This window comes from Protopterus annectens, chromosome 4.part0 (genome assembly GCF_019279795.1).
Source record: "Protopterus annectens isolate FY-2018-M chromosome 4.part0, PAN1.0, whole genome shotgun sequence".
NCBI lineage: Eukaryota > Metazoa > Chordata > Ceratodontiformes > Protopteridae > Protopterus > Protopterus annectens.
The window spans coordinates 1281305696-1281318084 of record NC_056733.1 but is presented as its reverse complement, the minus strand read 5'-3'; the positions used below and the strand labels follow the sequence as shown (position 1 = coordinate 1281318084).

The window sequence follows — 12389 nt, the reverse complement described above, 5'->3', positions numbered from 1 at the left end:
CATATTAGATTCAGGCCTTCTGAGGGGGTAATGCATGAGAAGTTAGACTTATGGATATGGAGCATCTCTAGTAGGGCAGTGTCCAAGATTGCCTTGTAGGCAAGACACAGATCACCCCTGAGCAATCTATATGATACCCAATAAAGTGATAGTTATTTGAGCCTGTCCACATAGGACAGGTGTTGGAGGCCACGGATTCTCTTTGTGAGGTATTTCAGTGGCCTTTCCATTTGGTGCAAATGTTTAGAGAGATACATATCAAACTGGGCATTATACTCAATTATTGGTCTAATGAGGGAGGAGTACAGAGAGGTAATAACCTTCATTTTTCTGGATGCAATCCTTTTATTTATGAGATAAACCAAGTGACAGGTTTTTCTGACCACTGCCACTACTTGATGGTTGAATGTGAGGTTGTTATCAACCTGAGTGCCCACGTCTCTCACCACAGGTTGTGTGCTTAGAGGGTTGCCATTGATATGGTAATTAGAAGAGGCCATGCTTTTGATGAATGGTATGGTGATACTTTTTTTACATTTAGCTTGAGGCCATGACTTATTTTAATGCTTATGGCATATTTCTTAAATAAAGTTTTAAATGGACATAAAGGTCCTGTGAGCAGTTTTGTTTTGCTCAAGTTTTCACAGCTCCTTTGTCAACAGCATTTATTGATACTATATTCATTTCTGAGTAAGCAATGACATATCATAGTAAGTAGTTGCTTGTTCTTTGTAGCAAGGCTCATTCTAAAGCATGAAATTGCACCTGCACACAAAAAGGTACAGCCGACAACTAACAATAAGCTAACTAAGGGATAAATACTGCAATCAGAAGTGCTTTGAGGACACACTAACCTAAATAAAAATATGCATAACAGCTATGTGATCATTCCACACATAATATGATCAAGGTTGGTTTGAGTTTGGCTCTGGGTGCAGTGTAAAAGTAACCAGTGGATAAGCAGAACTTTCAGAAAGAGCACAAAAGGAAACTTAAAAGCACGGTAAAAAAACTGAAGCTTGCAAAATGGAACTGAACATTATGCATGAATTGGGTGGCACAGTGGTACAGCAGTTAGCACTGTTACCTCACAGCAAGAGGTTCTTTGGTTTGTTTCTTGGATGGGGTGCTTTCTGTACGGAGTCTGCATGTCATCCCTGCATTCGCATGGGTTTCCTCCCACATTCCAAAGACTAGCTTCTGGACTGTTTCCACTGAAAATGGTCTCTGTCTCAGTCAAACTTTTCTGGTAAACAAATGTTAAATAAATAAATGAATGAATGCACTAAGTCAACTTATGTCCCAATACCAAGAGGAAAACAAATGACTTTAGAAAGAATAACTGAACTGATATGGCTAGAGGGTGGCATCTTACTCTTAAGAGCTGTGACAAGATTAAAAGATCATGATGCCACATTTGCTCCCAAGTTTAACACCTAGTCAGATTGTGTGCAGTCAGGACTGCAAGCAATCATGTGCCAAAGAATTTGTGAGCTACACAAGGTGGTATCTGTATAATGTGGTTGAAATGGTATGATGCGACTGTAAGTAACACACAGCACCCACAGGGACTGTAAGTAACACACGCTACACAAAGGCACTGTAAGTTACACATACAACAAAAAGGGACTGTAAGTAACACATACTACTCATAGGTACTGTAACACATGCTACACAAAGAGACTGTAAGTAACACACTCTACACAAAGGTAGTGTAAGTAACATACACTACACAAAGGGACTATAAGTAAATTACAGTGAGACCAAACAGTATGGCTCTGAGTGAGTCTCCAGCATTATTGCTTATTGCAAGCATCTATCCATCTGTCTATCTATCTGTCTGTCTATCTATTTATGTGTACATATGTGTAATATATGTATAGGTACACATACATTTTATATGACTGTATTTTACAAGATATCGCTTTGCATTTTAATTTTAGTCCATTATATTTGCAAGTAAATATGCCACGTTTACAATGGTTATGAAAACACAAGACCACTCAGTGAGTTTCTATATTTTAAAGGTGCACTTATAATAAGTACTTAAAAGAAATCATGAAAACCTTTCAGTATTTGCAACCCTTACATTAAGTACAATATAAACAAACAACATGCAAACTTTCACTCACTGTAATTAAGCAGATATTTTAGGGAAAATATTTATACGACACACTGCTCCAGACTAGAATAAGGTAATTAATAAGTGGTTTATATTTTAATTTAGACTTAGTTTTTACTACATTAGTTCTAATTGGTATCAGTATCAAATATGTTATGCAAGTTTTTTAAGAAGAATGTTATAATTTATGTATACATGAGTTTAACTTACAGATGAATAAAATAATTAGGTTATAATAACATTCACACACAAACACATATAACGCATGCAAGATGTTCTTTAGTGGTTTACATAGATAACAACAATATAATGTATGTAATTAATGAAGTCATTTTTAAAAGAAGTTATTTTTAAAGAAGTCATTTTTAATTATTTAAAACAGAAATGTATTAAAAGTAAAGTAATATGTATGTTCCCTTTTTTATTATTGCTATTGTCATTTCTTATTTACTTTGTATTTATTACAATAGTAATTAATGAATTTTGTAACATTTTCGACACACAAGAAATAACATGCATTTTTGTAGCATACAGGATTTAGGTAGTGGAGGAAGTTTAATTATTAATTCCATTAGAACTAAAGCACTATGGCACTTTAAATGTTGATGGTAATTAAATTTCAATTGCTAATTTGGCCTATTAACCTGTGTATTTAACCAGCATGGCCACAAGCTCATTTTTATCTTGAAAAAGCCTGGAACTGTCCAGGCGAAAGCGCTTGGTTACATTGGATTGTTTTTACTGTGTTTTGTGGAATAAAAGATCTACGTGGAAACTCTTTGGTCTTGGCATTTTCCAACAGTTCTATTGGATTTCCTATTGGATTTTTGCTTTCACATATACCACTTGTATTTCCATCATCTGTATGGGCATTATACTACTGTTATTGTTTCTGAAACACATTTCTGTTTTTAAAACCTTCAACTACTTGTTGGTTCGAGTTTGGTGAGACTTCCTGGTTCTGAGTTAATTAATAAGCCATGTTATTCTTTAAGTTGTGTGGTAAAGTATGAATAAAAGGCTGCAACTTGTAGCGCAACTTGGTTTTCCCTGTAAGTACAACAGGATGAACTGCAGAGTAATACCAATATGTTATCTGAACTAGAATGTTACATTAAGTAAGACTTTACAGTACCTGATATGATTTATGATAAGATTCGTAGGAGGAATAAAAAAATTCTCCACTGTTCCAAATGGCGTATCAGCTGCATGATGGTTTTCACCTCCACTTGCCTCTGGTATAACCTACAGAAAATAAAGAAATCAAAAACAGTACTTGTCATTCATCAGGAGATAAATGGGTTTATAGGTGTTTATGTTTGTGTGTAAGGGTACAGAAAATCATGTGTGTCAGTGTACAGATTTCACAGCGTATCAATTCACCATATGTCTGCAATGCAGTGTGGCATTCACATTTTTTGCAGCCAATGGGCTTAAAAGCCACGGCTTCAAACTTCCATATCCAGTAAAATGGCAGGAAAAAAAGCAACACATTCACTTTTCTGTTCTGTCCATCTTATTGCTTATCTGTGAGTCTGTTTGCTTGTCTGTTTTATAAAACTACTTTGTCTTGTTTATATTGTTTTATATTGACAAACTTGTTTTTGTAACATTACTAGTTTCAGAGAAAGTGCTATCAAATATTTTGTCGAATGTTTTAGACTATTAAAATATTCAGATCTTGAGCTTGATTTACAGCAGTTTGTCATTATCAGAGCTAGTATAACAGAGTCCTTGAATTCAGAGTTTCATTTGGGAGACAAGCTACACTCTAGAAAGCTCTCTGCATTTTTATTTTTACCCCACTCATTAGTCCTGTTGTTTTTACATCCCCAGTTACATTCAATACTCATCTTTCAGATCAATGCCTATGGAAAATAAACATTTTGCATGTCATGCAACTTCTTAAAACAGAAGTGGTAAACTTCATGACACCCATGCAGATGGACAACACAGTTTCAACTGCTGAATCCTACACAAATGCAATCTATAAGCACTTACACGAGTGCATGGATCATGCTATCCCAAACAGAACCAAGATGGTATCCTCCAAAAAAAGGAAGCCAATCTGGTGGTTTCCTGCCATTAACAAACTGTACAACAGAAGGAAGAAACTGTTGCAAAAGAGAGTAAAATCCTATGAGTGGAGGAGCTCCCTGGTCAGCCTCAGTAAGAAGGTGAGATCCCTTATAAGATCCTCCAAAGCTAGCTATGAAAACAAAATCACCACTAATTCTAAGGACAACCACAAGGCATTCTATAGCTATGTCAAGAATCTTGATGGCAACACCCAGATCTGCTCTGAGTTACAGCACAATGGCACGACAATTACAGAACCAACTGATATTGCCAACATCCTGGCAGATAGGTTCAGTGCTAACTTTACCACCCCTCACCCCCTAAAGGGCCCATATCTATACAGGAAGAATGCAGAGTCCCTGTAATCCCAACTACGCAGGTAAAAGCTGCACTTTCTAAAGCCAAAAACACAGCATCCATGGGACTGGACAACATCCCAGGCTGTGTTTTACACGAACTTCAGAATGAACTGGCTCCCCACTTAAGCACCATGTTCAATAATAGCCTTGCATCAGGCTTTGTGCCCACTAAATGGCGTACAGCAACAGTTATCCTACTCCACAAAGGGGGAGCCACCACTGATCCCGGGAACTATCGACCTATTAGCCTGACAAGCCTGGTCTGCAAGGCCATGGAACGTATCATCATGGAACTCATAAACAAAGACATTGGTAACCTCCAAACTCTGGATCCCACCCAGTTCAGGTTTGTGAAAGGCAGATCATGCCTCCTGAACCTGATCGACTTTTTTGAGGCAGTCGCCAAAGCCATAGATGAGGGTAAGGTGGTTCACACAGCCTATCTTGACCTCGCCAAGTCTTTCAACACCATCCCCCATTCTGGAATTATAGCTAAACTCACTAAACTAGGTATAAATCCCTAAGTCAGAAGATGGGTTGCCAACTGGCTCACTGACAGAATCCACAATGTAAAAGTTCCAGACTCCAAATCTGACCTCAAAGCAGTGACAAGTGGAGTACCACAGGGTTCTGTCCTGGGACCTCTCCTGTTTGGTATCTACTTCTCTGAAGTACGGGCTAACACAGAAGGTCTCTGGCTAACAAAGTTTGCAGATGACTACAAACTAGGAGCCATAGTCAAGTCCCCAAATGATGTGGACATCCTACAGAAGGGCCTCGCTGAGACAGATGCCTGGTGTCAGAGCCATGGCCTCAAGCTCATTACCAAAAAGTGCAGTGTCATCCCTTTTGGGAAAAACTATGTACTCATGAATTACCACATAGGCAGCAATCTACTTAACACCGAATGTGTGATAAGAGACCTTGGGACCCAGGTGGACAGTAGTCTCTTCTTTGATAGTCACATCGCCGCAGTAGTGAGGAAGTCCTTCTACGTGGCACACCTCATCATAAAAGGGTTCTCATCCAGAAAAAAAGAGGTCATTGTTCCCCTCCACTCGACACTCATTAGACCCATTATAGAGTACAATGCCTCTTTTGGAATGCACCTCACAAGACATCTGCAGCAGCTGGAAAGGCCACAGAAGTACCTCACAAAGAGGATTACTGGCCTCAAACAAATGCCCCACACTGACCGCCTGAAAAAACTCGAGGTTTATTCCGTAGCATATCGCCTACTCCGAGGTGATCTCTGCCTAACATATAAAGCTATGTCAAACCCAGAGCTGTTGGACATGCTACACCTAAAGAAATCCCAATCCCTCTGAGCTACACGCTCTAGGGACCTAAACCTTGTCACCACAATAAACAGGACATGCTGGAGGGATAGATTCCTGTCTCAGAGACTTCTCATACTCTGGAACAGACCACCCATCTATGTCAAGCAAAGTTCTTCATTAGCACTCTTCAAGTAAAATCTTGATGAGTGGATGGGAAATAGGAAATACACCCCGAGGATCACTTCTGTGTCTCTGCTTGACAGTGACACAGGAAAATAACTTTCTTGGGTGGCGTAAGCCAGGGAAGCTTGTTGGCTAGGCTTACGTAGGCCCTTGGGCCGATAGCCTAGTACCTACCTATGAACCTATAAAGAGTGAAAATATTGTTTTTTTATGAAGTAACTATTTTTTTAAAGGCTGGTAGGGTGATACAGTCGTACAGCAGATAGCAGTTGGCAATGCTGCATCACAAGGTTTAGGTCTTCATTTTTCTCCCCATATGAAATGTTTTTATGTGGAGCTTATATGTCTTCCTGGTGTTCACATGGATTTCTTTGGATGCGCCCATTTGTTCCCACATTCCAAAGACATATAGTAATTAGCAAGTCTCTCAACTACTCATAGGTGTGTGTGTGTGTGTGTGTGTGTGTGTGTGTGTGTGTGTGTGTGTGTGTGTGTGTGTGTGTGTGTGTGTGTGTGTGTAAGACTGCCCTGTCAACAGTTCTCGGTCATATGATGACTGTGTAAAAGAAATGGATGTTGATCTCCTTTAACTCTGAACAGAATAAAGTGGTTACTGGAAAATGAATGAATAAAGGAATCCCCCCAAAAAAATTCTTGCTGCATGAACCTAATGACTTTTAGGAACTCCCTTTGTTCTCTGAAGCAGCAGTGTTGGAAAAGTTGGAAAAGTTGGACTTTCATTGTTACAGTAATTTGCACCTACTGATATCACTCACTTTTTTGATTTGCATCTGCAAATCATTGCTGCATCTTATTTTTAAAATATATTGTCTGATAACCTTAATTATGTTTAGGTTTTCAATATCTATTTCTTTCTTTTAACTTTGAAGATAATAATGAATTGTACTTAGCTACCTATTGGTTCTGACCTGGGAAGATTTCAATGTTTGGTAGATAGTGGTTAGTAACTTACATATGTGAATCCAAATTGCTGTTATTAATCAGTTTTGCAGTCATGTCCAAGTACAGTTAAACAGTGAGACACTTGGTCTAAATTTATGAAAGTTAGTAGCATCAAATTAAAAACCAAAAGTGATTATGGTTGTTAACAGCATTCAGTGAATACATTATATTGAAAATTACTAATTAAATAATCAGTGACAATAATACATATAACACCAGAATCAAATAACTGCATTCCATATGTACTACTTATTTAACTACGCATTCTTAAAAAAATGCAGTTATAATACAAATGATAACATCTGCAGTCTTGCAATATAATAAGACAATAAAAACTCACTGTGTTTCTATTCATTTTCAATTAAAATGTTGGGGGAAGGTCAAATTCTGACTTCTTTTTTTTTGTTTTCTCCATGCCTTCTGAGCAACAGTCATCCTCAAATGAACTCTGCCCATTTGTTTCTCATTACTACAGAATTACCCCAGTAAAGCACAAAGATGAGACTACCTGGAGGGGCAATGATATAGGCAGTCATTAAGGTTGCTTGTGTCCCCACTACTCCAAGGGATTGTGGCTGTATGCATCTTGCTCTACTCTACCTTCCCCTCCAAGATGACCACACCGATCCTCCCCTGCCAACAAGGTCAAACACCCAGACCATAAATGTAGATGTTCGAGTGTATTCACTGTTGCAGTCCTCACATATGGGTTATCCGGCTTCTGGTAGCCCTCAGTTGGCCCGAATACCAGAGTCCTTGGTATATGACGTCGGCTGTCGCTGGTTGTAAAACTGATGTCAGTACGTCAGGTATAAAGGGAGGCAGCCAATGCCATTTCCTCAGTTTTCTTGCCTTAACTGTCAGGAGCCCCCACAAGAAGGCTAACCCAGGAATGGTAGCACCCTGGACACATGTCATACAAAAAATAAAACTCTATAGTCTGTGCCTTAGGAAAAAAAGGGGAATGGAGGGTGGGAAACCAGGACTGCAACAGTGAATACACTCAAACAGCTACATTTATGGTAAGTGTACACAACTGTGCTATGTTCTTCTTGTTTCACTGTTGCAGTCCTCACATATGGGTTGATTCCCAAAGCCCAGTAAGAAGACAAAGGGGGCAGGGAGGATCACAGATTAAGGGTTGATAAGGAGGCCCTGCAAAACTGCAGAGGCAAAACCAGCCTTGGATTTAGAAAACAAAGGTAGATTGCAATGCTTTGTGAAAGTATGGACAGAAGACCAAGTAGCTGCTTCTAGAATGTCCTTAGTAGGCACACCTCTCAGAAAGGCTGCAGAGGTAGAGGCTGCTCTAGTAGAATGGGTCCTAATACCCTTGGGGGGGGGGGGGCCTTCCCATGCTGCAGGTAACAAAAGTGAATACAATGAGCAATCCATTTGGAGATGGTTTGTTTTGAAATAGCTTTATCCTGAGCACCAGGAGAAAAACTGACCAATAACTGTTCAGATTTTCAAAAGGATTTAGTCCTGTCTAAGTAAAATCTCAGCTGACTATGCACATCAAGAGAGTGCAGAATCCTTTCCCCTTTATTTTGGGGATTGTTGAAAAATGTAGGCAGGTGAATTGACTGGTTAAGGCTTAAACCAGAAACCACCTTAGGCATAAAGGAGGGATTGGTTCGCAGAGAAACCCGATCTGAGTGAAAAATAATGAAAGGTTCTACTGCCATTAAGGCTTGCAGTTCAGATACCCTTCTAGCTGAAGTAATAGCTAAAAGAAAAGCAGTCTTTCAGGATAGAAACTTCAAATCTGCAAAGGCAGCTGGTTCAAACGGAGGCAGAGTACATTTTTCCAGGACAAAATTAAGATCCCAAGCAGGAGTAGGAGCTCTTCTGGGAGGTCTAAGATTACTAGCTCCCCTCAGGAACTGCTTCATCAAGGGGTGAGGAAAAAATGGGTTGCTCAAAAGTACAATGAGCCAAAATTGCTGAAGCATGAATTTTGATTGAAGAAAAGTCCACCATTAAGCAATCCTGATAGGTAGTCAAGAATGAATGAAAGAGAAGGATGAGAAGAGTCGTCTCCTTTAGCCTGCATCCAAGAGCAAAATTTATCTGCATAGGATTTTCTTGTACTAGACCTCCTAGCCTCATGAAGAACTTCAACCACCTGTTGGGAAAGATTTAAAGTACTAGCCAGGCAGTTAAATGTAGAGTGTGAAGATGAGGATGAAGGAACTTTCCCCCTCCCTGAACCAACAGATCTGGTACCAAGGGAAGATGCCAAGGCTGACTCTGGCAAAGGCTGTGAAGGAGGGGATACCAGTGCTGCCTGGGCTAATCTGGAGCTATCAGAATAGTCTTTGGTTTTTCATCCCTTATCTTTAGCAGCACTCTGGGAAGAAGAGGCAGAGGAGGGAATGCATAAACTGAGAGATGTGTCCATGGGAAGGACAACGCATCCACTCTCCAAGCTTTGTTGTGAAACTCCATGGTGCAGAAGGTTGGAAGGAGATGATTGGTGTGAGAGGAGAAAAGATCCATTTGTGGGGTGCCCCAATGATGAGTGATGCCATGGAAAATGTCCCTGTTCAGTTGCCACTTGTGAGGATCCAGAACATGTCTGCTCAAATGATCCACCAAGGAGTTCAGCCTCCCCGGAAGATACTGGGCTATTAAATGTAAGCCCATGGATGCTGCCATGGACCATAGTCTCATACTTTGTCTGCACAAGGGGTAAGAGTGAGTCCCCCCTTGCTTGTTTATGTACCTCATGACTGTGGTATTGTCTGTCCTGATCAGCAGAGTACCAGGATAGAGCTGGTCCTTGAAAGCCAGCAAGGCCTGCTGCACTGCCATCAATTCTTTTAAGTTTATGTGCAGATGAATCTGCTGGGTGCTCCAAGTCCCCTGTATGCCCTGCCCTCCAGATGAGCCCCCCATGCAACATCTGAGGCATCTGTGGTGACAGTCTTGCTGGCAGGCAGTGGGCGGAAAGGCAGACCATTGTTCTCAGAACAGGTTGTCGCCTACCAGAGGAACTCCATTTGTAGACAGGGAATTAAGGGAAGAATCAAGTCTAAGTCCTGTGTGTGTTGACACCAAAGATTCTTGAGGTACCATTGCAGTTTTCTCATATGCAGCCTTGCATATTGGATCATCAGAATATATGAAGCCATGAACCCCAGTGCTTGCAGGAATTGCCTTGCCGAGAGCTGGGATATGCTTGCCAAGTTCATGAAGTAAGCAAAACATCTTCTTGCTTCTGTTGAGGGAGGAATACCATCTGGGTGGCTGTATTCAGACTTGTTCCCAGGAAAACAATCTCCCTTGAAGGAACCTACATTGACTTCTTTTCATTGAGAGTGTAACCCAAAGAGGTGAGAATGTTCTTTACAAAATCCAAATCCTTTTCTAGTTGTTCTGGAGAATTTGCTTGAATGAGACATTTGCCCAGGTAAGGATAAATTTGAATGTTTCTCTGCCTGCAAAAAGCAATGGCTGGAGCCAGGCACTTTGTAAAAACTCTGGGAGCAGTAGATAAGCCAAAGGGCAATGCAGAGAATTGAAAGTGTTGCTCCCCAGCCCTGAAGCGAAGGAAATGCCTGCAACTTTCCCTTATTGGGATGTGCAGATAAGGCTCCTTGAGATCCAAAGTTACCTGCCATGAATCCTTGTCCAGCATTGGTAGTAATTGTTGAAGGGTGAGCATCTTGAATTTGGGAATCACCAGAAAAGTGTTTAGAATGGACAGATCCAGAATAGGGTGCCAGGTGCCCCCTTCCTTGGGTACTAGAAAAAGCCTTGAATAAAAACCTAGGTCTGCCTGATTTGCAGGAACTGGCTCTATAGCCCCCATAGTCAGTAGAGATTAAATTTGAGCTTGTACCTCTGCCCTGAGAGTTCTGGGTATGTCTGGGTATCCTTGTAAAACAGGGAAGGTGTGAAAGTAAAACTTGTAACCTTGGTTTACTATATTGAGCACCCATTTGTCATCTGTGATGGTAGGCCATACCTCTGCGAACCTGGCTAACCTTCCCCCAAAGGAAAGCCAGGGTCCGCAGAGGTAGGCACAAGAAGGCCGGAGTCATTGAGAATGTTTGTTTTGGGAAGCTGGGTTAGAACTCCCCGATTTAGCAAAAGAAGACTGCCATTGTTTAGCCCTTTGAGGGGCAGAAGCCTGCCCTCTGGAAGATCTGAAACCCCTAGGCCTAGAGTGACCCTGCTTGCCAGGATCAGGGAAAGACCAATTCTTAGAAGGATAATGCCTACTAAACTGAGGAGGCTGAACCTGAAGGAAATCTTTTACAGCTTGCATAGATTTTGCCTTATCCTCCAACTTCTTCAGTGCATCCTCAGCCTTATTACCAAAAAGATTGTCCTTGTGCAAAGGAACATCCAGCAATTTAGATTTAACAGGTTCAGAAAGAGGCTGCTCCCTGAGCCAAGCATGCCTTCTATTTACGGAACCAGTGGCTGCTGCTCTGCAGGAAGCCTCCAAAGTGTCCAAACCACAATGAAGTGAATGCTTGTTAACTAAAGTGGCAGAATTCAGTAAGTCTTGTAAATCTTTGTTCTCCGTCATGGAATGAAAATCTCCAAGTTTAGCCTTAATAGCCTCCAAAGTATGCTGCTGATACTTAAGCATGTGAAAAAGACAATTCACGGATCAAATGACAAGAGTTGCAGATATAGACTTTTTTACCCCACCTGTCCAAGGCCCTATATTCCTTATCAGAAGGCACAGGGTTTTTAGCAATAGTAGCCTTAACACCCTTGGAGCCTTGAGAAATAATTTCTGGATCAGCAGTAGGGTTTTTAAAAAGGAACTGATGAGATTCAGGAACCCTGTAATACCTATCTGGCTTTCTGGGTGCAGGAGGAACTAGGAATTAAAGAATTTTCCATGAAAACATCATCCACAACTTCCAAAACTGGAGGTATAGCCAGAGGCATATGCTGTGGCAAATCTAGAAATTCCCTGATTCTTTTCTTAGACTGTGGAAAATCCTGACATTCCCATTTAAAATGGTCCCTAAGAGTATTCAAAGTATCCCCAAAGGAAAAAAAATCTTCTGGAGGGGAGGCAGAAGGGATAGAGTCCTCAGCATCAGAATCCTCAAAGCTGGAAAAAGTTGAGAATTTCCTTCTTCACCAGCAGACATACTGGAAATCTCAGAATCTGAGACAAACAAAACATCAGGAGATAATTCCCTAGCCCTCTTTGAAGGGGGGGTGAGAGCCCCTAATCAGGGAAAGAAGATCACCAGCCATCTTTACCAACTGGGACTGAGGTACAGGAGGGGAGACCGATGCCTGCTTGTGAGTAGGTTTGCGGCTGGAAGGTTTACTAGAAATCTGGAGGGACTCGGGAGGCCTAGCAACTGCAGAAGTCTGAATTAAGGTAGTCGGTCTGGTTCTGGTCTCATGTCGAAAAAGAGAGGC

The 12389-nt window shown here is 40.9% G+C and overlaps 1 protein-coding gene across 2 annotated transcripts in view; it reads right to left on the bottom strand.

The window, feature by feature from the left end:
* The window catches only part of FSTL4 (follistatin like 4), a 3154652-nt gene that overhangs the window by 49186 nt on the left and 3093077 nt on the right, over positions 1 to 12389 (bottom strand). For both annotated transcript variants that reach the window (XM_044069164.1, XM_044069165.1), the window contains one exon: positions 3258 to 3367. In XM_044069164.1, the coding sequence (XP_043925099.1) occupies positions 3258 to 3367 (110 nt within the window). The remainder of the gene's footprint in view (positions 1 to 3257; positions 3368 to 12389) is intronic.